This window comes from Pelophylax lessonae, assembly GCF_965119305.1.
Source record: "Pelophylax lessonae genome assembly, chromosome: 1".
NCBI lineage: Eukaryota > Metazoa > Chordata > Amphibia > Anura > Ranidae > Pelophylax > Pelophylax lessonae.
In genome coordinates this window covers 598,741,339-598,769,237 of record NC_138768.1, presented here as the reverse complement: position 1 = coordinate 598,769,237, position 27,899 = coordinate 598,741,339, and the positions used below count along the sequence as shown (strand labels likewise).

At 43.4% G+C, this 27,899-nt stretch overlaps 1 protein-coding gene across 4 annotated transcripts in view; it reads left to right on the top strand.

Moving 5' to 3' along the window:
- The window catches only part of PPP3CA (protein phosphatase 3 catalytic subunit alpha), a 466,059-nt gene that overhangs the window by 292,568 nt on the left and 145,592 nt on the right, over nucleotides 1-27,899 (top strand). For all 4 annotated transcript variants that reach the window (XM_082243610.1, XM_082243608.1, XM_082243611.1 and 1 more), the window contains exons 3-4: nucleotides 12,262-12,386; nucleotides 24,070-24,181. In XM_082243610.1, the coding sequence (XP_082099736.1) occupies nucleotides 12,262-12,386; nucleotides 24,070-24,181 (237 nt within the window). The remainder of the gene's footprint in view (nucleotides 1-12,261; nucleotides 12,387-24,069; nucleotides 24,182-27,899) is intronic.

Sequence of the window (27,899 nt, the reverse complement as noted above, 5' to 3'; positions counted from 1 at the left end):
GTTTTAATGGCTTCACTGTTGATAGCCAGGTACTTAGGGATAGAGGTCTGTCTGGATCAGTGATCCTTACTATGGTAAAGGCGAGGAAGTTGTTTTCCAGCAAGATATACCATTGTACGTGGAAAGCGTACATTTCTTGGTGTGAGTCGATTGGCGCTCATCCTCGTTCCTTCTGTGTCTCGGATCTTAACATTTCTCTTAACATTTCTGGAACAGAAGTTGCCCTAGATTACCATCAAGGGTCGGGTGTCTACCCTGACCATCTTCTTTCAGCGACCCCTAGCCACGCACTCTTTAGTTTGTACCTTCATTCAGGGGGTTTGACACGTGGCTCCACCTGTACGGTCTCTTTGGCGACATGGGATTTAAATTTAGTACTTTTGGTTCTCCAGAAACCTCCATTTGAGAATATTCGGGACATTCCCTTGCCTACGTTATACCAGAAGAAGTAGTTTTTGGTGGCTATTACCTCAGCCCGCAGGGTATTGGAATTGGCCGCATTATCCTATCGCAGTCCCTATTTAGTGGTCCATAGTGATAAAGTGGTTGTTTGCCCCTGTCCATCATTCCTGCACAAAGTTGTCTGACTTCCATTTGAATGAGGACATTGTGTTGCCTTCCTTGTGTCCCAAGCCAAATCATCCCAGGGAATTTTCTTTTCATACCTTGGATGTGGTTCCTGCGATTTGGATTTATCTGGCAGCTACGAGTCTTTTCAGGGGTCAGACTCGCTTTTTGGGGTTACGGAGGGACAAGCTATTTAAGAGGGGCTGTTTCCTCTTGAGGGGTGTTTTTCTTTAGATTTTTATTTTTCAGACAGGACTCCGGTGTCCTGTGGTTAAGGGCTCTTATGTTTAGCCTTGGGTTATTTTCCCTATCTCTCATTTTCCTTTTGGCACTGCTTTTGGACGTCCCAGTAGTTATGATTTATGGAGTGCTGTGTCCGTTAATGAAAGAAAGAGAAAATGGGACTTTTGTACTTACGGAGTTCATTGACGGACACTGCACCCACCACTCTATGGCGTTCTGATACTTCTAATACTGCTTGCTACTAAACGGATTACTTAGAGCAGAGAGGGGGGTTATATACCAAGCTGAGGATGGCCCATGGGTGTAGCCAGGTGTTTTTTGTTCTGCCTAGTCCTACTCCTGGAGGAGGCAATATAACCCAGTAGTTATGATTTATGGATCGCTGTGTCCGTCGATAAACTCAGAGAAATGAAATTTATGGGTAGTGCAAAAATCCAATTTTTCGTTTTTTTTTTTTTTTTTTTTTTTGTGATGACATTTGTAACAGGTTGATATCTACAGGCCCAGGTGCCAAATGTAAGCTAGGTACAGAAGGCTAAAGAATGCTGCAGAGCATTCTACCAGCTTGTTGGCTCAGCTCTGCCAATGCTGACAAGTTTGCCTCCATGAGCAGGAGATAGGAGAGGGCTGGGATACAGTGCAGGATAGGCACCAGGATGGGCTTATAAGCAGGGAAGCACACATGATAAGGACAGGTTTAGACTAGGTCCTAATCTCCCTAGCGGTATTCCCGAGTGTTGCTCGGGGTTAATATAGAGTAGCAAAATCGGTAACCCTGAGCCACACTCGGGATTACCCCACAATAAAACTCACCTCCTCTGCGATTCCCCCGCTGTCCTCTCCCTGTCCACCAGGCATCCTCTTGCTGTCCTCCCGCTGTGTGCTCAGCCGATGCTGGCACCTGTCTTCCGGTTCCTTCCCTGTGGATGCCACGACGCAGAGGGGTGGAACTGCCGGCAATTTCAAAAATGTAAATAAAACAAATGACATCATACAAAGTTGTGATCCTAACGGATTACACTGTATCAAGCCATTTCACCTGGTGGCTTTTCCAGTGCCCTGCCTGTGCTTTTCCAGTTCTTTGTGCCTGGAAAATTGAGAACTACCATGGCGTCCAAAAAGTGTTCTTTTTGCACTAAAGCGCTTTTAGACAAACTGGAAAACAGAGACAGCGAAACTGAGTTACTTGAAGAACTGAGCAATAGCGATTTGTGGGAAAATTCATCATCAAGTACGGAAAGTGACGACCACAACGATTCTGCGACTGAGCTCAGCAATGTGCGGACTTGGTGCTCTATTGACTGTGGTATGGATCAGGCAGTGCCCCCAAGATTCCAATTTACAGGAGCACCTGGTATGAAAGTTGACTTTGACCATGACAACCCCTTGGCAATGACAACCCCTTGGCATACCTACAAATATTTTTGACCATTGAGGTTATTGAAAAAATAGTTACCGAGACCAACCGGTACAAAGAGCAACAATGCGCTATGCATCGGAGGTTTGCAAGATGCAGAAAGTGGGAACCAGTGACCAAAGATGACATTTGGAAATTTCTGGGCCTAATAATTCTTCAGGGAGTGGTGGGGAAACCCCTGCAGAAGTGGTATTGGACAACCAATACATTACTTGCCACTCCATTCTTTGGCACGGTCATGTCAGAATACAGATTTTCCTTCATAATGAAATATCTCCACTTTGAAAATAATGAAGAATTTGATGAAACTACTCATCCTGCACCAAAACTAAAAAAAAAAAGAATTTCCAACAGAGCTATGTGCCAGAAAGAGATATTAGCATAGATGAAAGTCTAATGGCCTACAAGGGAAGGCTCAGCTGGGTGCAATATATTGCGTCAGAGGGCACGATTTGGCGTCAAATCCTACATGCTATGCGAATCGTCAACTGGCTACATTTGGAATTCAGTGATGTACACTGTAAAAGGAACAACATTTGGTGAAAAATACAGTAATTATGGAATGGCAACATCTTCTGTTCTTTCACTAATAGAGCCATTGCTAAATCGGGGCTATTGTGTAACAATGGACAACTTTTATACATCTTCTGAACTTTAGGAGGTTCTACTGCAAAACAAAACCGATGCCTATGGAACCGTAAGGGCTAACCGGCGTGACATGCCGCTAATGTTTGGCAAAAAGAAGCTCAAGACAGGAGAAATGGTTGCCTGGCAGAAAGGCAAAATGATGGCACTGCGATGAAGGGACAAGAAAGATTTGTGCCTAATGAGTACAGTGCAGAACACCTCCACTGTTATGGTACGCATGAAAGGTGAATGAAAGAAGTCAGGAAGCCACAAGTAGTGATAGACCACAACAACACCATGGAAGGTGTCGACAGAGCCGACCAAGCAATGACCATTGTTGTAATTTGCCATTACTACCAGAAAGTTCAATGCAGATTTTGCCATGGTCCCATTGGCACAGCCTGTCCAGGGCTGTGCGCTTTTAACGCTTGCAACATTTCAGTGGTGTTCCTGGACGTTTCACATGCTTTATGGAAATAAGAGGCCCTGATTTTCCTCTGTGCATAAATATTGTGTGACATAGTGAGAATGCAGGATGTCTGCATATGGTTTTTGTAATACCATTCTCAATTTTCATTAGCAGGTCAAGAGGTGCTGCTGTGTATTGTCTGCTTTCCTGATGACTTCTCTGATGATCACAGAATAAATGAATGGTATTTCCCCAACAGGGACATTGGCAGGAGTTGAGAACTGTATAGGTTCTTATGCTTCTCCGCTGTACTTGACTTCAGTTTAGTTATTTTTCTATCAGCACAAGGGACAGTACTTACATTTAATGAGAGATGTCCCTTCTGCTGATGCCAGCAGTCCTAGTTGAAATCTTTATTCTTCTGCCACTGCCCCTTCACACCCCTGCAGTGGGAATCTTTTGGTGCTTTGGGGAATAATACAGCCACTAGATCTGTCAACTCCACTTGTCAAAACTATCACTAACCAAGCCAACCCTTTCCACCCCCCTTCCTTCATTCATAGATGCTGTACTATAGCTTCCATTAATAGAAGGCGCTCTATAAATGGAGGACGGATACAATATTACCGCTGCAGGAGTGTGGGGACGGCAGAGAATGCACAATTTCAACTAGGACAGCTGGCACCATCACAGGAGACACTTCTAGTTAAATATAAGTGCTAATTTTTCTTTAAATGTTTACTAAACATATACTTTAATACACAAATATATAAATAATTTAATACATTATTATTATTTTTTGCGGTTTGTGCCTATTGGAGAAATCCTACTCTTCTCAGTGGGGACAAAGGCAGATGTAGAAGCCCTCAAAGCCTTCCTCGCACTATTTAAAACTTTCTAAAATGAATTTTAAAACAATTTTGACTTGAGAACTATTGTGAACAAGCTTTTACCACGCTATAACAACTTCAAGGAGTTTTCTGAACGTCCTATTGATGTAGTGACTTCAATGCATTCTGAGTTGTTGACCTGCATCTCTGGAGCACTCACCTCACTCCCATGTTACTTGCTGCCTTTTCCAGATCGCTCACTTCAAAATATTAGGATTCAAAGTATCTCACTTTCAAAAGACCGGGGGGGATACCCATTCCTGGTCACAGTTTGTACCCATTGGGGTGCCCAGGGGTGGGCTAGCCCTCTCAAGAATTACATCCTAAATTTTCATGCTATGATACATATTTACCAAGTCACCAAGGTAACCTGAGGAAGACCTGTGACTTCCAACACCACTTTACTGAAGTCTCCCCCCTCTATCACAGTGTTTCTCAACCTTTTTTCAGTCAAGGTACCCTTTTAAAAACTTTGGACAATCTCGAGGCACCCTTTAAAATTTCGGACAGTCTAGAGGCGCCCCACTCTAAAATATAAAAGCTTTTCTAATAGTTTTACATAATGCCAAAACATCCACAAGTCCAAGTAGGACACCCAACATTATAAGTGTCTTTTTCTTAAAGCAAATATACTTTTGCAAACTGTTACTGAGTAGTACTGTTTCTGTTAATGTTTCAGTTTTTTTCCATCACTCAGCTCATGTGATGCCAACGCTGATGGAGAGGGGCAGGGGAGGGTCAAACAAGGATGGTATGCAGGTGACTGACATCCTCCTTATCAACTGATGATGCAAACCTGTAACTTAGTTTAACTAAAAGGGCAGACTTCATCCACACACTGGCTCATATACAATTTTTGGGCAATATTTAGGTATTTTACCAAGGCATCCCTGAAGGAATCTCAAGGCACACCAGGGTGCCTGGGCACCCTGGTTGAAAAAGGCTGCTCTATCAGAAACCACCTACGCTTGGACTCAACAAAAGGTCTATGACATATAATAATTTGTTCACCCTACCAAACTGTTTCAGGTAGTATGGCAGATAGTTGTTCACTAATGGCTCCTGTTTGATCTAATGTAATACTGCACATTAATATGCGTTTGTACGCTTATGTACCCCTTTTATTGTTTATGTTCATGTTTGAAAAACCTCAATAATAACGTTTGAAACAAACAAAAAATATATATATTAGGATTCCAGAGGCAGCCAGGCAACTAGCAATGCACAAGAACTTTTAGCATTGGCAGCCTACATAGTTGGCTTACTAAAGGTTTTTCTTTCCATTTTTTCATTGCTGCCAGACTGGTGCTTAATGGTGTTTTAAGAGCCTCATGAAAGCTACTTGAAGTGTGTTGAATTATTTTCTAACACTTGCCTGAATCTGGTTTTCTTCAGACTAGCATTTACAAGCTACAATTGACAATGTCCACGTCTTTAAGGGGCTAAAATAATGTGTTAATAAAATTAGGGTTGTTTAATGCTAACTTTATTTTTGTGACAAAAGACCAAAAAAGCTTCATGTCCGGGTGAAATTTTGCAGTGTCAGTAATGTCATAGTTTGTCTACATAAATCATTTTAACATTTTTTTTTTTTTAAGGACGTATACATTTTTTGTGACTGAGCTTCTATCCTGGGTATAATAATTATGTCATAGGGAGCATTGTAATTATGTGGCCTGGAAGCACTCTGATTGTTAGTGGCATTCAAAACCAGGTGTGACAGCTAGCAGCTATGCACAGAGTAGATTTGGAGGGGATAGATTGTGGGGAATCTTAATTCTACAAACTGCAGGCAGGAAGGGGTTAAAGGCAAACTGTCATTGTTTGGTCTACATTAAATTTTATGTTTTATTAATGATTATAAACCATTAATCTGATTTTAAATATTTATATTACTTCTAGGTCTTACAAATGGCCATTTAATACAGGGGGCACCCATGGCAATGGTATCACAGAGCCATCCGGATATTTTCCAAAAGGGAGCACAGCAGTAGCTGGATACTTTTTGATAATAGCTTTGTAATATCTTTGTAATTGAAAGTCGCCAGTATGGAGTCAAATGCAGGGAGGGAGGATGAGCCACTCTTCTGATTTCCAGCTGTGTTTGCAATCTGTGCTTCCACTGTTGAGGTCTGCAAACATGCTGGCGTTTTTTGTCAATGGGCTTAAAGCTTTATCAAAGACGGCTCATAGGCAACTATTGATTTTGAATAGAGGCAGAAAAACGCTGCTAAAAGCTAACGCGGCTAAACCTGCAGTAACGCGAATGGTAAATGCTACTAAAAGCACGTTTTTACAGCTGCTTTTTCCATTGGCATTGCTAGTGGATCTGCAGCTTGTTTTTTCTAACGCCCTTTGTGTATGAGGCCTAAATGTTGGGCAATATGTCTCCATTTGACCTTCTAAAATTCTTTCCTTTAAAACATAGTCTTTTTTGGATCTGACTTGAGTTGTTATCAAGCTGCAGTGTGGACTACTGTAAGGTTACTTACAGTAATTTTTGTTTTATGATATGTATTCTCACATTGGAAGAGTGTAATACAAAGTTTGGTTTCTGTAAATATTGTGACTTTTTAGGTGTTTTCAATGGAAAAGTGCTTTGCAATGTGCTGTGGGTGATGGAAAGCATTGGGGATTTTGTTAATAAATAAAAGTGCAAACAATCTTTTCTGGTGCATAGTCATCCTGAAGCCTTTCCCCTTGCTTTAAATTGAAGTTTTAGGATTTAACCACTTGCCAACCGCCGCCCGACTATATAAGGCGGTGGTCAGCCCCTCCCAGGCAAAGTGACGTACCGGTACGTCACTAGCCTGGGAGCGAATAGGGGGCGAGCGCTCCCGCCCCTGCTCGTACCCGACATGTGTGACCGGCTGAACCGATGTCCGCCGGTCACTCGCGATCGTCGGGTAGAGAGGGAGAAAGGCAGGCGGCTAATGTAAACAAAGCCGCCTGTCATTCTTCCCTGTGTAAAAGCACTGATCACTCGGTCCTGCTATGTAGGACCGTTGATCTGTGCTGTTACACACACACACAGCAACATCCAATGACAGTTAGAAACACGCCCCTAGGGACACACTTAACCCCTCCCTTTCCAATAAAGTTAAACCCTTCCCTCCCAGTGTCATTTTTACAGTAACAGTGCATATGTATAGCACTGATTACTGTAGTAATGTCACTGGTACCCCCAAAAGTGTCAAAAATGTCAGTCAAGGGTCCGATCTGTCCGCCACAATGTCGCAGTACAGCAAAAAAAAATTGCAGATCGCAAAAAAACAACAAAAATGACAAAAATCTTTCCCTTAGTTAATAAACGCAATAACTTTTGCGCAAACCAATCAAAATACGCTTATTGTGATTTTTTTTTTTACCAAACATAGGTAGCAGAGAACAAATTGGCCAAAAATTTTAAAAAATTTTGATTTTTAAATTTTTTTGGGGGGAATTTCATATAAAAAAATTTGAAAAATATTGTTATTTTTGCAAAATTGTCGCTCTTTTTTTGTTTATAGCGCATGATCAAAAAATCGCACGTGATCAAATACCACCAAAAGAAAGCTCTGTTTGTGGGAAAAAAAGGTCAAATTCATTTGGGTACAGTGTTGCACGACCGCGCAATTGTCCGTTAAAAGTCACGCAGTGCCGAATCGCAAAATACCCCCTGGTCAGGAAGGGGGTAAAATCTTCTGTGGCTTAAGTGGTTAAACCAGTTCAATTTGTATGTCTAGTGTTGGAATAGAGAGTCCTTAGTACAGGATTTTCAACATTTATGAGCTGCACTTTACCAGAACGTTTTCATCAGAACAAGATACATCCCCAATTCCAAAAAGTTGGGGCGCTGTGTAAAATCTATATAAAAACACAATGCAATGATTTGCAAATCTATGTTTTACACCATTTTAACAAAAAAAGAAAGGAAATTTTGAAATTGATGGCAGCAATGCATCTCAAGAAAAATGGAACAGAGCAACAAAAAGCTGGTAAAGTAAGTAGTACTAACAAGGAAAAGCTGGAAGAAGTTTGCAAACTAATTAGGTTATCTGGCAACAGGTCAGTAACATGAGTGGACATAAAAAGAGCATCTTAAGCTGGATACACACTATACAGCTTTTGTTGTCAGATTTCCTTTAGATTTACCTTTTCTATGTAGTGCAAAGGTCTGCCTGATTGCATACAAATTGAAAGTGTTTAAGTTTGACCCCATATTATATGGTTTTGGTAAGTCTAAAGGAAAACATCTAAAGAAAATTGTATATTGTGTATGGCCCATTAGAGACACAGCGGGGGTTGATTTACTAAAACTGGATAGTGCAAAATCTGATGCAGCTCTGCATGGTAGTCAGTCAGCTTCTACCTTCAGCTTGTTCAATTAAGCTTTGACAAAAAAAAGAAAAACTTGGACGCTGATTGGTTTCAGAGCTGCACCAGATTTTGCACTCTCCAGTTTTTAGTAAATCAACTCCAGGGTGTGTCTTAGAAGTAAAGATGGGCAAAGGTTCTGTAAAAAGCTGCGTCTAAAAATTGTTGAACAATTTCAAAATAATGTTCCTCAACATAAAATTGCAAAGACTTTAAATACATCATCCTCTACAGTACATAACATTATCAAAAGTTTCGGAGAATCTGAAGAAATCTCTGTGCACAAAGGACAAATATTGGATGCCTGTGATATTTGGGCCTTTAGACCGCACTGCATTGTGGGCTCAGGAATACTTCCAGAAATCACTGTCTGTGAACACAAGTTCGCCACACCATTCAAAATGCAAGTTAAAGCTCTATCATGCAAAAAAGAAGCCATATCCAAATCTCATCCAGAAATGCTGCCATCTTCTCTTGGCCAAAGCTGGTTTAAAAGGGTCTGTAGCAAAGTGGAAAACTGTTCTGTTGTCAGGTGACTTGAAATATTACTTTTTTTTTTTCACAACCATGGGCGCCATGTTTTCTGGACTAAAGAGGAGAGGGACCTTCAGGTTTGTTATCAGCACTCAATTTAAAAGTCTGCATCTCTGATGGTATGGGGGTACTATATTGCTTATGGAATGGGCAGCTTGCACATCTGGAAAGGCATCATCGATGCTGAAAGATATATCCAGGTTTTGTCCAGGCAAGAATGGGACAACATTCCTTTCTCAAAACTCCAGCAACTTGTCTCCTCTGTTCCCAGGTGTTTGCAGAGTGAAGTTAAAATAAATTGGGATGCTACACCGCAGTAAACATGGGCCTGTCCCAAATTTTTTTGAGCTGTATTGCTGCCTCCAATTTCAAAATTACCATTTTTTCTTTCTTAAAATGGTACAGTTTCTCAGTTTAACAATTGATCTGTTTTCTATTGTGAATAAAATATGGTTTATGAGATTTGCAAAAGATTGCATTCTGTTTTTATGTAGAATTTTACACAGCGTCTCAACTTTTTTTTGGAGTCGGGGTTGTTCAAACATGAAAGTAGAACACATTTTCATTGGTAAGAAACCACCTATTGTGCCTAAAAAAATAGAAGACTGCCTCTAGATATTTATGCCTATCCTGTGGTTACCAGTGCAAGTAAACATTTCATGCCTTTGAAAAGAAAACCGAAGCAACTTCCCAGTTTCCTGTGTCTTCAGCTTTGGACAAAGTGCAGTTTTACTGTGTTTCTTTCCTCCCGGTAGCATCTGAACTCTTGCACAAGAGCTTCATCTGGCCATATAGAACATTGGGGTTTATTTACTAAGGCCCCTTTCACACTGTCCGTCTGTCGGACGGACTCCGTTTTTCTCAGCGTGGGATCGATTCGCCCATCCCCCACTCAGCAGGAGGGTGACAGCTGTTCTCCGCGCTGTGTGCGGAGACACAGCTGTCAGTTGCCCATACATCTCTATGGGGGAATCGGATGGGAACTGACCATCGGTCCGTTCTCATCCGGTCCGCTGGACGGATGGAAAATAGGGTTTCCATCCATCCAGATTTGACTGATCGGATCGGATCGGATGTCAGCGGACATGTCTCCGCTGACATCCGATGCCCCATAGGGATGTATGGGGGGACCATTCAGATCCGCCAAAAAAACTGACAGGCGGATCTGAACGGTCCATCTGTGTGAAAGAGCCCTAAAGCTGGAGAATGCAAAATCAGGCTCACATCTGCATCAAATCAAATCAGCTTCCAGGTTTTATTGCCAAAGCTTAATTGAACAGGCTGAGGTTAGAAGCTGATCGGCTACTATGCACAGCTGCACCAGATTGTGAGTGCACCAGCCTTAGTAAATCGACCCCATTGGCTTTATTTGGCTCACACACCAAGCTAAATACAGAATTTACCATTAATCCCCCAAGACCAGACCAAGGGTGTGCTAAGGATTTCTAAGGCTGCTTGGACTGCCAGAAAGAAACCTCGGAATCCCAGGACATACAGATATAGGAGATCTTTTACTCTTACTCTTAGACATTTGCAATACAGTGTGCCCTGTGTTAGGTAGTTTGATTTTGTATAATTTTAGGGCTCATACCTACGTCCTAGACAGTACGCATGTGCCGCTTTACACAAATAGTGGTTCATGGTCGCATACAGCCACCTTCCCCTATTTATGTCTATGGGCAGCTGTAGGAAGCACTAGGGGCTCCCGGCACTAAAACATGTCTGTTTGTTTATGCTGTATGAGTGAATGCGTCCATGTTCATGGATGTTTTTGTAATATACTTTCTATTTTCTTCTTTTTTATATGTTTGACATACGTTCATTAATAGAATATTAATATTGTTTCAATATAATAAAATGTTTCTTTAGGCCCATAAATCGTTCCAATTAAATAAATGTTTAGTGAGCTTTTAAAATACACAAATTCCAAAAATTTCTTGTAGGCATATAGATTGGACTTATTGGCATACCATTCCTGTATGAATTTTGAATTTATGAATCCCATTTTGTCAGGGATCCAGTCTCCTAGACTGTAAAGCAGCTACTTGTAAACACCTTTGATTCATAAATTGTTGATTAATAAATGGCTTTAAGTTCTTAGGGTCCATGCACACTGGGCTTAAAAAAGCCAGTTCTTTTGGCAGAAAAAAATGATTTTCTAGAGCGTTTTTGTACACGTGCTTTTTCTGCTAGAAAACTCTCAAAAATGCAATTTAGAAGGGGTTTTTTTGTCTGCTTCTAAACCCTAAGCTTAAAATATGCCTCTAAAGGTCCTTATGTGCATGGACATGTAGGATAACATTGAGCTGCTACTACAGGCAGAAAAAAATCCTACAAAACTCCTGTAAAAAAGCATTTTTTTTAAGCCCAGTGTGCATGGACCCTTAAGCAATTTTTAAGAACCAGCAGCAGTTTTTTTAAAACATTTGTATTTCCTAAGGCACCCAGACTTGAGGCTTTTCACGGTTCCGTAGTGAAGAATAAACATCTGTAAGCAATTTTAAAAGACAAGGTAATCACGGCAATAAGAAGCGCAGCATTATTTGTTTTAACTACTTGGGGTGATAGATATCATGACTAAACAAGCATATATTAATGCCTTTTTAACATTTAATTAGTTTCTTTAAATATGGATAAGGATGCTTTTAGAGTTGATTAATTACAGAAGTGCTTTGTCATCCTGTTATATCATCCAATAAGCCTTGACCCATGGAAAGAACTGAGCATGCATAGTTGCCCTATGTCCCTCTTTCTACAGGAGAGTCCCCCTTTTTTGCACAGCCCAGTTGTTTGGGCAGGCGGTGTATAAAGTGCAACACCTTTTTATACAAATGTTGCCTTTTTTCTTACGAAACCCTGAGAGAAAGTAATGACTAAAACTTTTACTGCCCCGTCTATGCTGGCATGCTGGATCATTCTAAACTGGAAAAGCTATTAAGCTTCCTCATTCTATATTCCTACTGGTCCATAAGTATGGTGGTTTGCCTTGTTGGCCAATAGGAAAGTTGGGAGGAGTTTGGCAAGCTCAGGGTTTGCCAGGAATTGGCTGAACTATTCAAAATCTGCTGTCCAGGTGTTTCGGGACTTGGTGACTTTGTTTTACCTTCTAGCAGCTGACTTTTACAGTTAAACTTACCTAAAAAATGTAATGGCAGGCAAATGAGAAGGGCAAGTTTGTTGCATATATATGACAATAATCAATTATTCTTCTCTTGCAGTGTGTGGGGATATCCATGGCCAATTCTTTGACTTGATGAAGTTATTTGAAGTGGGAGGATCACCTGCCAACACGCGTTACCTCTTCTTGGGAGACTACGTTGACAGAGGATACTTCAGCATTGAAGTAAATATAGTTTCCAGAACTACATTCCCTCTCCATGCATTTATCTCATAGTGCATTACTGATTTTTTATTTTTTTTCTAGTTTTGGAATGTGTAAGTCAGGGTAGTGAGATAAGTTTGTGTTGATTACCTAAGGATAAACTCCCTATCCACAGTCATTAGCAGTGTTTATACAATATCTGTTGTGTAAACTGCCACCAGTATAGATGAAAACCACAAAAATTGGTTAAATGTATATTGCCCAGAAGTATCCAGGGCTCACAGGCACAGAACCTTGGTATTAAATACACCTTTTGATCTCCTTCTCACCTTCCCTTTGTATTGTAAATCCAATTTACAGTGTTTTAATGTTTAAAAAAGGGTCCAAGTCAACAGGAAATGTTCTGTAAAAAAACCAAAAAAATCTTCTGTGAACCACATTTTTAACGTGAACCTGTGGCCAGTCTAAATATTTAAATATTCTTAACAAACAGTAAATTAAAGTGAAAGGCAAGTCAAACCCTAACTAAGCTTAAAATCTACTCCCACCCCCATTCAGAACATATTCTAATTACCTTGTAAAGGGATTGATGCCTATACCTACCTATTCTGAAGTCTAAAATATAATTAAAACCCCAAATAAAATCTTATTTCTCGATCGTTCATTGGCGGACGCTAGAGCTGCATGATGAATCGCGATCTCGATCCACCCCCCTATGCGATCTCCATCCCGAATATTGGCGATTTTGGGGGGTGGGGTAGGGGAAGCCGTTGGCCAGCCTGGAACGCAAATGGCGGAGTCGCTTAAGCCCTGCATTACACGGCCGCACCTCCGTCACGCCTCCTCTATTCAGCTCTGCAGATGACGCGGCGGGCCGCACCTCCGTCACGCCTCCTCTATTCAGCTCTGCAGATGACGCAGCGGGCCGCACCTCCGTCACGCCTCCTCTATTCAGCTCTGCAGATGACGCGGCGGTGTCTTCCGTCCCATCTCAGCCCCGCCTGCTCTGTCCCCGGAAGTGACGAGGTCCGATTTGTTCACGGGTCCGAGAAAATTATACAACACCCGGCCTTTAGCTCACATGGCATGATGAGCTTTCCATGAGGTAATCAAGGACAGAGGAGGGGAGGAGAGAGGGGAAAACCCTAAAAAATAAATAATTAAATGTATATTGTAATGAATGAATTATACCGTATTTTCCGGCGTATAAGACGACTGGGCGTATAAGACGACCCCCCTAATTTTCATCTACCGGTAATACTTATACTTAGGTTACCTTGGAGATATTATACTCAGCGTATAAGACGACCCCCCATTTTTGGGGGATTTTTTTGAGGTTCAAAAGTAGTCTTATACGCCAGAAAATACAGTATATATATATATATATATATATATTTCATTTCCTTAATAATATACATTTATTTTTTTTTTTTTTAGGGATTACATTTTCTGCACATAACACTACCTTTTCAGCATTTTTACTTGTGAATTATCAATATAATAATAATTAATGAAATTATTATTTTCATTATATTATTTATTGTAATATATATATATATATATATTACAATAAATATAATGAAAATAATAATTTCATTAATTATTATTATATTGAGAATCGTGAGTGAATCGTGATCTTTATTCCAAGCAAAAAAATCGTGATTCTCATTTTTGCCAGAATCGTGCAGCTCTAGCGGACGCAGTTCTCTCTGATTCATATCAGTAGGGTAATACTGCCCCCTACAGGAGTAGGACACTAGGCAGAAAAAAGTTCTGGCTACGCCTATGGGCAGTCCCGGAGGGTACACCCTTTCTCTTCCTGCATAGGATGTCAGTTTTTTTCTGCCTAGTAAGGAGTAAGGACCTAGTTCCTTGCTGGGATCTCTGGTCCTGGCATATAAAGTATTTTTTTATGTAGATTTTTTTTAGCTAGCCTTTTTTCTCCGGAACTTTTTTTCCTGTGAGATCTTCAAGCAATTATGCTGGGCTGGGCGACAGACTGGACCCCCATATCCAGTGGTCACCCCAGTCTGGCCATTGAGCACGTGCAGATCTTAGCTCCGCGCTGGGTCGGCCATGACATAGTACCACTGGACGGGGACTGGCCCCGCAAGTTAAACGTCTCGCCAGGACGCACACGACAGGGTTGAGGCTTATGTCGCAGCGTTCCTATTTGGCCCCTACTCCGGTGGCAAGGGTTCCTGTCAAGAGATGGCGCCCGCCTGTGTTCCCGGTATGGTGAGTAAATGTCCCCCCCCCCCCCTTCCCTGGCGGATTTTGGGGTGGACGGTCGGATCCTCACACTCCTGGGTTTCTCTCTGTCCTGTTGTGACTCCTAGTTCACTGGATCGGGCACCTGCAGCTGTCCGGTGCACTTTCAATCGACTACGCCGCGACCATGGCTTGTGTCATTCACCAAGGGGGCACCAAAGGTGTCTTGACGGCCTTGGAAGTGATGATTCTCATTGGGCAGAGTGCCTTGTTCCAGCTCTGTCCCCTGTTCCCTTTCCAGGTGGGGAAAATACACAATTGGTAGGCGGTTTGCCTCAGTCGACAGGCCCTGAATGCAGGGCAATGGTCCCTTCATCCGGAGTCATTCCAGCAGTTGTGCCTTTGTTTGGGGGCACTCCGGATGTGGTCCTGTTGGCATCCCATCTACAGGATAGTGCAGATGTCATGGCCCGCTCCCGGGACCCTCTGGCGGGTGTAATGGTGGCACCATGGGTTCTGTCATGGGCAAGAACATTCGCTAGGTTCAACATGTACGATGCTGAGAAGTTTGGCGTGGTCATCTGCGCAAGGCTGACGCCGGCATGGTCGTGCGAGAGTGCTCGCGGATGGGCCGAGGTCAGTGTCAGCTGCTGTCTGCCTTTCCTCCTCTCCAGTTGCTGCCAAGAATCCTTTGCAGGATCGAGGCGAAAGAGATTTTGGTCATTCTCGTGGCGCTGGACCGGCCTGGTCAGGCTTGCTGCTGACGCTTCCTGGAGGCTTCCACTCAGGGAGGGTTTCTTATCTCCGGGGCCGATCTCCTGTCCGGCTTCACGGTCGCTGGCTTGCCGGCCCAGCTGGTCAGCTTGGCTGTTGTATGCCAGGTGGCAAACCCTGCGTAGAGCTTCGGAAGCGTCTTCTTGCAGAAGGTGGCCTTCTTGGTTGCTGTCACTCTGCACGCAGGGTGTCGGCACTGGCGATATTGTCCTGTCATTCTCCCTATGTGTTGGTTTATGGGGCCAGGTGGTACTTCGTCTGCATCCGTTCTTTCCTCCGAAGGTGGTTTCTAGTGTTCACTTGCACGAGGCCATTGTGTTGCCATCTTGTGTCCTAAGCCCCCTCATCCTACGGAATGTGTGCTGCATACTCTGGGTGGAGTTTGGGCACTTGAGGGGTACTTGGCGACTACTGGGTCTTCCCATGGTCAGGTTCACTCTCCGTGCTCACGGATGGCCCAAGGACAGGGCTACCTGTGTCTGCTGCGACTTTTTCCAGGTGAATCGGACCGTTGGTGGTGCAGGCTTCTTCATTTATGGGTCAGGTCCTACCTTTCCCTGTTTCGGTGCTTTCTGCTTGGGCGCCTAGTGCTTCCTGTGCTTTTTGCCATACCATATGCCATCTGTGCTTCAGGTTGCAAGATGAGTACTTGGCCGTTTATTCACACCTTTGCCACGTTTTTATAAGGTGGATGTGCTGGCATCTACAGATGCCTCTTTTTGGCCGCAAGGTTTTTTGATGGCTGCTGTTTGTAGGGCTTTTGGCCTTCCTTGGGGGTGTTTACGGTTTGTTTTCAGGTGGGCCTCATCTTTTGTTCTGACGAGTCCTATGTTGCCTAATCGGCTATGTTTGGCCTTGGGGACTTGTTTTTTTCTGCTGTTCCCACCCCTCATTTTATGGCACTGCTTTGGGATGTTCCTACTGATATGAATCAGAGAGAACTGCGTCCGTCAATGAACAATAGAGAAAACTGAATTTTTGACTTACTGTAAAATCCTTTTCCTCTTAAGTTCATTGACGGACGCAGTACCCGCCCCTCTATTTTGAGTTAGGTTGGTATTACTTTCTGACACTGCTTTGATACAAAACTGACATCCTATGCAGGAAGAGAGAGGGTGTACTGCCCATAGGCATAGCCAGAACTTTTTTCTGCCTAGTGTCTAGGGGCAGTATTACCCTACTGATATGAATCGGAGAGAACTGCGTCCGTCAATGAACTTAAGAGAAAAGGATTTTACGGTAAGTCAAAAATCCAATTTTCTCAATTATAAAATGCTAATAATTAGTAAACATCATCCTGTAGGTAGCATTGGCTTTTACTGACAGACAGACTTTGGTGTGACCAAGGGATAGGTTGCAGAATTTTCCTGAATTCTACATACAGGATGCTGCAACAGTTCCAAGATCAGAACACTTCCTTGTATAGGTAAGGCCTGGAGAGCGGATTTGATGTATCTAGATGTCCATATGAATCCCACCACAAAAAAAAAAAGCTGATCATTGAATACTATGCTAAAAGAACGCACTCATTTAGGACTCTAGCAGATGACTCCATTGGAAAAATGCAACAATTGCCTGTTCATTGCCTATACTGGCATTCTTAGTGGCTGATGGTAAACATCTAGATTTTACTAGATTCCTGTTGTTGGTTTGCTGTTCTCTCCAGGTCTCTTTGGTCCACAGTGGAATGGTCACATAATCATACCTTTGACCAAATTTTGACTTGCAATTTTTTTTTCTTTTTTTCTCTTACGTCCTCCGACAGTCGCCGCCCACTCATACAGTCTTCACCAATGGGGGTATTGACTTCCTCTCCTTAGGAGTAGCTAGGCATAAGACTGGTAAAAACAAAAGCATTTACATAGACACACCCATGGGGGCTGTCCCACTGGTCCAATACCCCCCTGCAATAGCCACCCCAACTCAGTTTGGTAGCAAGCAGTTAAGTGTATAATAACCCCATCTCAACTCAGTTTGTCTTCTGCCTAGTTCAGGAGTAGATAGGCTTCCCTGTGCTGGGGCTACATTCTCAGCCGCCTTCTTCTATTTAATGAGTTTATTTTCTGAAAATGTCATTTTTTCTTTGCAATACTAGCTGTTTATTTTGTCAGCGTTAGTTATTCGGATCTTCGGAGTAAGACGGTGTTGCAGAGCTGGGAATCGGACTGATCGTCCTGGTGTTCACCCTGGCCTCACAAACGACCCATCCCTGTCCTCAGGGATGCAGCCTTGTGAGGTGGCTACCTCAGCGGACACATGCAGGGTTCGTCCATGCACTCCTGGTGTCCTGCGTTTTTGGCTGACGGCACTCCCCTGCCATCTGAGGGTGGGCGGTTTCCCGTTTGATATGAGGCACCCCACGCCATTGGGTACGGGTAAGTACACTCTGTGTGGGGCCTCTGTTTGGGGTCGCAGTCTTGTGTGTCTGTGGTGTCCCCTATGTCTGTGCATTTTTTGGGCTCCCTGATCCGGGTCCCTGCGGGGGTTTTTTCTCACAGCCAGCGCTGTGTGGGGTTTTGGGGGATCCCTCTCCTGTGTCACTTTAGGGTGCTTGGAGGTACAGACACGTGCGGCGACCGCTGCGGGGTTAAAAACCGCCGGTCCGCCATTTTAGGTGTGGGCAGCATGTCTGGCTTCACTATGGGCGCTTATACAGCATTGTATGTAGTGTATTTTGGCACCTTGCGGCGCCATCTTGTGTGTGACAAACGATCGTTCCGAGCACATGTCGGCGGCCATTTTGCCGAAGCCTCCCATTACTTTGCATAGGCATCCATGTTTCCTTAGCCTGCAGCCTCAGTTAAGTCTCTGGAGATGACCTCACTTCCTTCCTTCTTTCAGGAGTGACCGACAGCGGTGGTAACACACTTGTGGGTGGCGAGAGTGTTGGCCTTCCTCCAGTCTGGTGTGGACCAGCGCCTTGCGTTGGCCATGATTAAGGGCCAGGTATCTGCACTGGCTGTTCTTTTCCAGCGCCCTGTGGCGTCTCATTCTTTGATTCGCACCTTCATTCAAGGTGTGCGTCATTTGGCCCCTCCTCGAAGGGAGCCCTTACCTCCATGGGACTTGAACTTGGTTCTGTCCGTGTTACAACGTTCCCCGTTTGAAAACATCAGGGAGATTTCGTTACCTCTGCTGTCTAAAAAGGTTGCCCTTCTGATAGCGATCACTTCTGCTAGCAGAGTGTCAGATTTGGTGGCGTTGTCTTGCCGCTCCCCTTACCTGGTGGTTAATAGGGATAAGGTGGTCTTGCGACCTAACCCATCCTTTCTTCCAAAGGTGGTTTCGGATTTTCACCTCATTGAGGAAATTATTTTGCCTTCGCTCTGTGCGAATCCTAAGCATCCTAAGGAGATTGCCTTGCATTCTTTGGATGTTGTCAGGGTGATCAGTGTTTACCTGTCGTCGACTGAATCCTTTCGAAAATTGGATTCTCTCTTTGTCCTTCCTGAGGGACCTCGGAAGGGTATGACTGCGTCTGCGGCGACCATTTCAAAATGGATCAGACAGACAATTGTTGAGGGAACGGGTACCGCCCTTCCATGTCAGGGCGCACTCTACCAGATCGGTGAGTACGTTCTGGGCTCTCCGGCATCAGGACTCGGTGGCCCAGGTGTGCAAGACTGCGAATTGGTCATCACAGCTTTTCCAAATTTTACAAAATTGATTTTCTGGCATCAGCTGATGCCTCCTTTGGCCGCAAAGTTCTTTGTGCGGCAGTACCTTAGGGGACCCTGTTTTTGTTGCGGGTCCCTGACTGTTGGGGTTGTTGACCTCCTTGGTTATTTGCTTTCGTGGGTTGTTGCTCCTGTTGAGCTTTCTTGTTGCCCAGAAGGTTCCCTTGCTGTTCTTGTAAGGTTCCTTTCTCTGATGTGGGTACTGCGTTGCCTTTCTGACGGTTACGTTTCCCACCCCTCATGTCTACACTGCTTTGGGACATCCCCATTGGTGAAGACTGTATGAGTGGGCGGCAACTGTCGGAGGACGTAAAAGAAAACTGAATTTTTGTAAAATCTTACCGTAAATTTCCTTTCTCTGAGTCCTCCGACAGTCGCCGCCCCCGCCCCTCTTTTTGGGGTTCTTGTACACTTAACTGCTTGCTACCAAACTGAGTTGGGGTGGCTATTGCAGGGGAGTATTGGACCAGTGGGACAGCCCCCATGGGTGTGTCTATGTAAATGCTTTTGTTTTAACAAGTCTTATGCCTAGCTACTCCTAAGGAGAGGAAGTCAATACCCCCATTGGTGAAGACTGTATGAGTGGGCGGCGACTGTCGGAGGACTCAGAGAAAGGAATTTTACGGTAAGATTTTACAAAAATTCATTTTTTTTGTTTTTTTTTTTGAGTAAGCCTCAGACCAGTATTTTTCTATCCATTCTTGCCTATGGTCTCTAAAACCATTCTCATTCTTCTCTTTCTTTACTACAACATTGATTGTTTTTTAACTTTTACTAAGCATATGCCCTGACAGAGTTACAGTAACACATAAACAGAGGTTGCAAGGCAAAAATAAATGTCTTTATCATACATCATGGGACACAGAGCAGGCTAAAAATCATGACTACCTGGGTTATGCTTCACCTGTATGTGAATAAACACTGGCAGAGCAAGCAGATAAGTCCTCCTCTATATAACTCTTGTACTCAGGCAGCTCTTCAGTCTTGAAGGTGACCATCACTGAAGTACAACTCTCTGTATGGTGCTAGCAGATTCTCAAATGATTCCAGCAGGGATCAGAAGATTGGTTGGCTGGATCCATTTATATAGTTGGACACTAGGATAGATGGTACCACTATGATGGCGATGGAGTCAAAATTTGAAATATTTGGCTTTAGCAGGAGGCAGTTTATTCACTGAATGGCTGGAGAGCAGTACAATAATGAGTGTTTGCAGGCAACAATGAATCATGGTGAAGGTTCCTTGCAAGTTTGGGGATGTACTTCTGCAAATGGAGTTGGAGGTCTGGTCAGGATCAATGGTGTTGTCAATGCTGAGAAATACAGATAGATACTTATTCATCATACCATAACATCTGGGAGGCGTGTAATTGGCCTCAAATTTATTCTGCAGAAGGACAATGACCCCAAATGATTATTTGGATTTTTCTTCTGTTCGATTCCTTTTTTTTTTCTTCTTTTTTCTTTTTCTTTTTTACTCATTATGTTATTTGATAAAAAGTAAACTATTACCGGTTCTATTTCTGATAGCTTTCTTAATTTACAGTATCTCCCAAAAAAAGAGTACACCCCTCACATTTTTGCAAATATTTGATTATATCTTTTCATGTGACAACACTGAAGAAATGACACTTTGCTACAATGTAAAGTAGTGAGTGTACAGCTTGTATAACCGTGTAAATTTGCTGTCCCCACAAAATAACAACACACAGCCATTAATGTCTAAACCACTGGCAACAAAAGTGAGTACACCCCTAAGTTAAAATGTTCAAATTGGGCCCAAAGTGTCAATATTTTGTGTGGCCACCATTATTTTCCAGCACTGCCTTAACCCTCTTGGGCATGGAGTTCACCAGAGCTTCACAGGTTGCCACTGGAGTCCTCTTCCACTCCTCCATGACGACCTCACGGAGTTGGTGGATGTTCTAGACCCTGCACTTCTCCACCTACCATTTGAGGATGCCCCGCAGATGATCAATAGGGTTTAGGTCTGGAGACATGCTTGGCTAGTCCATCACCTTTACCCTCAGTTTCTTTAGCAAGGCAGTGGTCGTCTTGGAGGTGTGTTTGGGGTCGTTATCATGTTGGCATACTGCCCTGCGGCCCAGTCTCTGAAGGGAGGGGATCATGCTCTGCTTCAGTGTGTCACAGTACATGTTGGCATTCATGGTTCCTTCAATGAACTGTAGTTCCCCAGAGTCGGCAGCACTCATGCAGCCCCAGACCATGACACTCCCATCACCATGGTTGACTGTAGGCAAGGCACGCTTGTCTTTGTGCTCCTCACCTGGTTGCCACCACACACTCTTTGACACTATCTGAACCAAATAAATTTATCTTGGTCTCATCAGACCACAGGACATGGTTCTAGTAATCCATGTCCTTAGTCTGCTTGTCTTCAGCAAACTGTTTGCGGGCTTTCTTGTGCATCATCTTTAGAAGAGGCTTTGTTGTGGGACAACAGCCATTCAGACCAATTTCATGCAGTGACCCCCCCACCCCTTTAACCTCTGCAGCAATGCTGTCAGCACTCATATGTCTATTTCCCAAAGACAACGTCTGAATATGATGCTGGGCACGTGCACTCAACTTCTTTGGTCGACCATGGCGAGGCCTGTTCTGAGTGGAACATGTCCTGTTAAACTGCTGTATGGTCTTGGCCACCATGCTGCAGCTTAGTTTCAGGGTCTTGGCAATGATCTTACAGCCTAGGCCAGTGATGGTGAACCTTGGCACCCCTGATGTTTGGGAACTGCATTTCCCATGATGCTCAACTGCACTGCAGGGTGCATGAGCATCATGGGGAATATAGTTCCAAAACATCAGGGGTGCCAAGGTTCACCATCACTGGCCTAGGCCATCTTTATGTAGCGCAACAATTCTTTTTTTCAGATTCTCAGGGAGTTCTTTGCCATGAGGTGCCATGTTGAACTTCCAGTGACCAGTATGAGAGCGATAGCACCAAATTTACCACACCTGCTCCCCATTCACACCTGAGACATTGGAACACTAATGAGTCTCTTGACATCAGGGAGAGAAAATGGCTAGTTGGGTCCAATTTGGACATTTTCACTTAGGGTTGTACTTACTTTTGTTGCCAGCGGTTTAGACAATAATGGCTGTGTGTTGAGTTATTTTGAGGGGACAGCAAATTGACACTGTTATACAAGCTGTACACTCACTACTTTACATTGTAGCAAAGTGTAATTTCTTCAGTGTTGTCACATGAAAAGATATATTAAAATTACTTTAAAAAATGTGAGGAGTGTACTCCCTTTTGTGAAATTGTGTGCGTATATATATATAAATATATAATGTTACATTTTTCTAACACTCTTCTTTCATTGTGAACTTTGCTAGCCCAAGAAAAACTGTCCCTTTCATTAACAAGACCATTTGGTTGTGTTTATCTCACAGGCCAAAAGTTCCCAGTCCCTCCTTGATGGGATTTGAAAGCTATTCACTTAGCTGCAATAAATATACAACGTAATTATCCATGTACTAAAGCTTAGAAAATAAAGCATATGGTCACATGGTGAGAGAAGTTCTGTATGCCAGCTGTCAAAAGAAACCTACACAAGGATGTTGTATTTGAATTTTTGGCAGGTTTGAAAAATATAACTTGCTTAAAATTGAACTCGTTTTTACAAAACTAGTTATCTTTTTATTAGGTAAGAATGGAGAAGTGAGGCAGCCTCCTAAAGTTATCTCTGAAATTCACCAGCATTTTTAGTTCTCACTTTCCTGTTTTTACCTGTTGGACATTTTGATAGGGGCAACTAAGCAATTAGGCTCTAAGGCCCCATTCACATAGGGGCGATCCGACTACTGGGGGCGACCTCCGAGGTCGCGGTGCGAGCAGCGCGCCGCGACCTCGGAGCGGCCGCCATGGACTTCATAACATTGAAGTCTATGGCGGTCGCCTCCGGGTCGCCCCAAAGTAGCTCCGGACCCTTTTTCTAAGTCGGAGCGACTTGTGTCGCTCCTATTAGAACGGGTCCGCAGCTTCCCTATGGAAGGCGACCTGTGAGGCGACCAGGTCGCCTCACAGGTCGCCTTAGTGTGAACGGGGCTTAAGGGTATTTCAGGCAAGAACACATATGAGATAAATTTACTGTGCATGAATCATTTTGCTTGCCAAACAATTTGTTAGGCTGGCTATACACGGCCTAAATTTTGGATTTTTCTTCCTGAATCAACCAAAATGCGAGCCTTAGGTGGTCCTTAAAGGCACCTCCCGACTTGACAAACTTTGATCTGAAAATCAAAGGACCCGAAAATGATTGCCCAACAGCCAATGCAGTCACTTTTCAGGAACAGCGGCTGTGGGAATACAGAAGCCAGCAGGGAAGACTCCTCCATCCATGCTGTTTAGAAGACGTTTATTGGGTTTAGGTTTATGTGTCTGGCTAGTCTTATTCTTTCTGCTGCTCACCGCTATTTTACACATGTCTGGAGCACTGTCTAGCCAGAAAGATGATTTCTCTCTTTTCTGGTTCAGCTTACCAGAGCTGGAGAGGCTGAAGAGCTGGGACACAGGAACCAAAAAACAGGGGTGCTGGAATGAATGTGTGAATGAATCCCAAGACTAAAACCAAACAAATATTAACAAGTAAAACAGTTCATTTATGCCATTTTCGTTATTTCTTTTGCGATTTCTTTTTAGTTCTCCTTTGCCTAAAAATAAGCTATGCGGTTTGGATGTAACATCACAAAGGAATTCTGTATATAAACATAGTTGGGGGCTCGAAATACAGATTTCACTTGCTAGTGAAATTTAATATCATAGTGCAACAAAATACATAGTGCATAGTGCAACAAAATACACACAGTGGTACACTTTGAATATTTGTATGGCCAGGCTGCAATCAGCCCAGCACTATGAATGACAGCAGTATTGTGTCCATTTTTTGTATACTGATAGAACATTTCCACCTAAACTGCATATCCCCATTTACCTGCTACTTTCTGGGAAACAGAAGGGTTTATGGTGAATTGTGACATGTCATGAGTTTACTGATGAAGCTGTATTTCTTTTTCAGTGTGTGCTGTACTTGTGGGCCTTGAAAATTCTATATCCCAAAACTCTGTTTTTACTCCGCGGGAATCATGAATGTAGACATCTAACAGAGTATTTTACCTTCAAACAAGAATGTAGGTATACCTTACTCTTTCATTTCAGGTGTTCGTATTCTACAGAAAAAGGTTTCTTGTTAGAGACATGACAATGGGTCCCTGTAGGATAGAGAACATTAGTTATTCCTGCTCCTAGCTACAGTATTTCTCTATTTTTGTATTTACAACACTGATTTCACTTTTAGGCTAACAGGCGAATGTTGAGTAATAGTTTTACGATTCACTTCATTATCATGAAACCTATTTTGTGCAAGAGGATTATATTATGCCTCTCCAAGACAAGCTGGTACTCATCTGGATGTTATTGTGGTCATGGTCTATGTGTTTCTCTAAGGCAGTGGTCTCCAAACTGTGGCCCAGGGGTCGAATGTGGCCCTTGGCTTACTTTTATCTGGCCCTTGGGACACTATTCTTCCAATTGACACCATTGATAGGGTATATTTCTCCCACTGACACCATCGATAGGGCACTATTCCTCCCACTGACACCACCAATAGGGCACTATTCCTCCCACTGACGCCATCGATGGGGCACTATTCCTCCCACTGACGCCATCGATGGGGCACTATTCCTCCCACTGACGCCATCGATAGGGCACTATTCCTCCCACTGACGCCATAGATGGGGCACTATTCCTCCCACTGACGCCATAGATGGGGCACTATTCCTCCCACTGACGCCATAGATGGGGCACTATTCCTCCCACTGACGCCATCGATGGGGCACTATTCCTCCCACTGACGCCATCGATGGGGCACTATTCCTCCCACTGACACCACCAATAGGGCACTATTTCTCCCACTGACGCCACCGATGGGGCACTATTTCTCCCACTGACGCCACCGATGGGGCTCTATTCCTACCACTGACGCCATCGATGTGGCACTATTCCTCCCACTGACGCCATCGTTGGGGCACTATTCCTCCCACTGACGCCATCGATGGGGCACTATTCCTCCCACTGACGCCATCGATGGGGCACTATTCCTCCCACTGACGCCATCGATGGGGCACTATTCCTCCCACTGACGCCATCGTTGGGGCACTATTCCTCCCACTGACGCCATCGATGGGGCACTATTCCTCCCACTGACACTATCGCGATGGGGCACTATTCTTCCCACTGATGCCATCGATGGGGCACTATTCCTCCCACTGATGCCATCGATGGGGCACTATTCCTCCCACTGACACCATTGATGGGGCACTATTCCTCCCACTGACACCATCAGTGGGGCACTATTTCTTTCACTGACACCGTTGTTGGGGCACTATTCCTTTCACTGACACCATTGTTGGGGCACTATTCCTTCCAATGAACCCAATGATGGAGTATTGTTTATGCCCACTGATGCTGGTGCATTTTCTGCTCCCACTGGTGACAGTCCGGCACCCCTAAAGTCTGAAGGACAGTAATCTAACCCTTTACTTAGAAAGTTTGGAGACCCCCTGCTCTAAGGGAACAATGTCCTGTGTCCAGTCTTGTACATGAAAGTTATGTTACAGCAAATTAGTGTTCTTGTACTTTTTAAAAACAAATGCATTTATTTGAAAGTGGATAGGCTAACCTTTTAGTAGTGAAAAGGAGCTAGAACCTTCTTCTTCTTTTTTTTTTTTTTTTTCTTTTTTTTTGTCTCTGTTCCCATTTGGTGAGAATTCCTCTCCTGACCTATTGGCATCTTGTCAGAAAGCAGACCAAAATCTCATGCCTGGGGACAGGAACAATAATGGTACTCCCCTTTTATTTGTAGATTCACCATCAGATTTTTCTTTCTGATTTCTGTTTCCTTCCGTAAAGGAAGATCTACAACCTTGACAGATGCTTTAGCCCTCCTCCACTCCTTCCAAACAGAAAGAAAAGGTTTCAGATGAAGTTCCTTTTCAAAGATCAGTATGCAAAGTGTAGTAAAGCAGAACATTCTGTATGATCTGATCTTTTTGAACCTTGCCATAGTAAACTAAAAACCAGTTGCTATAGGTTAATGCACATCGCTCTAAAATCCAAATGTACCATTTATCTGTCCTGGCTGTTCTTACGAGATAAGTATGGGTTCTTAAAAAAAAAAAAATCTACTCACCTAGGTGGATGCACCACCACCCCCCCCCCCCCCCCCCACTGCTTCGAAGACTGAGAATTGAGAGATCCACAACCAATGATCATTTGGCTCTGTCTTCAGTGAGCTAGTCACCGGGTCCGTGCTTTGCCTCTCCAGCGTTCATTGGAGGGCTTGGCTATGTAGGAGGTGGGAGTGGCTGGCTCAGGCTCTCAGCGGCTCGCTCTAAAATTGAGATCAATCCAGAGCCTGGACCAGCTGAGTGACGTCAGCCAACAGCGGGCTTTAACCCGCTGTTGGCTGAAAATGGGTCACAGGAGTGCAGACGAAATTGCACTCCTGTGATCCATAGGGGATGTAGAGCTAAAAAGCTTTGGCCATACTTCTCCTTTAAGATATTAGTATTCGGATTTCATTTCTGTTTCTTCTGCTTTTGCTTCTTTACTGGATTTATTCATTCATGTGTCAGACTTTATGGTGCCAGTGTAAACTGCACTTGACATTCTTCATTTGTTGAAATGTACAACTCATTATAATGATAAAGAGCAGCAAGCATATTTTCCTGTTTGATAGAACATTTTAATCATCTGCCAAGAGTAATGATATGCTGTAGCCCACAGTGGGCAATCAGAATCTAGTTTTCGGTAGTTAAGACAGTAGAAGCTAATAAAGACTTGTTTCTTATATCTTGCTGTGGACTAGTGTACATTACTGTTGATGTGGTATACATTTTACATGGTATATAGTAAATTGACATAGTGGGGTTGATTTACTAAAAGTGGAGAATTCAGCTCTGCATGGAAACCAATCGACTTTCAGGTTTTTTTCTGTCAAAGCTTAATTAAACAAGCTGAAGTGCAAAATTTACTGCTATGCACAGCTGCACCAGGTTTTGCACTCTCCAGTTTAGTAAATCAACTCCAGTATGTATTTGGTCAGTAAGGAAGCACAAAGAGCAAATTTAATGTGCAGTAACACATAGCAGCCAGGATTTTTTTTTTTCCACAAAGTTGCTAGAGGTTATTGTACGACGTCCATGCTCTTGGCTCTTTGTACTGTTTTTCTGACTAAAGCCAAATCCCAGATACTTTATTAGCGGTATATATTGAAATACAGTATCTCACCTCTACAGTACACCCCTCACATTTTTGTGAATATTTTATTATATCTTTTCATGTGACAACACTGAAGAAATGCCACTCTGCTACAATGTGAAGTAATGAGTGTACAGCTTGTATTACAGTGTAAATTTCTGTCTCCTCAAAATAACTCAACACACAGCCATTAATGTCTAAACCGCTGTAACAAAAGTGAGTACATCCCTAAGTCAAAGTGTCAATATTTTGTGTAGCCACCATTATTTTCCAGCACTGCCTTAACCCTCTTGGGCATGGAGTTCACCAGAGATTCACAGGTTGCCACTGAAAACCTCTTCCACTCCTCCATGACTACATCATGGAGCTGGTGAATGTTGGAGACCTTCATTCCTCCACCTTCCATTTGAAGAGGTCCCACAGATGTTCAATAGGGTTTAAGTCTGGACACATGCTTGGCCAGTCCATCACCTTTACATCAGCTTCTTTAGCAAGACAGTGGTCATTTTGGAGGTGTGTTTGGGGTCGTTATCATTTTGGAATACTGCCCTGCGGCCTAGTCCTCAAAGGGAGAAGATCATGCTCTGC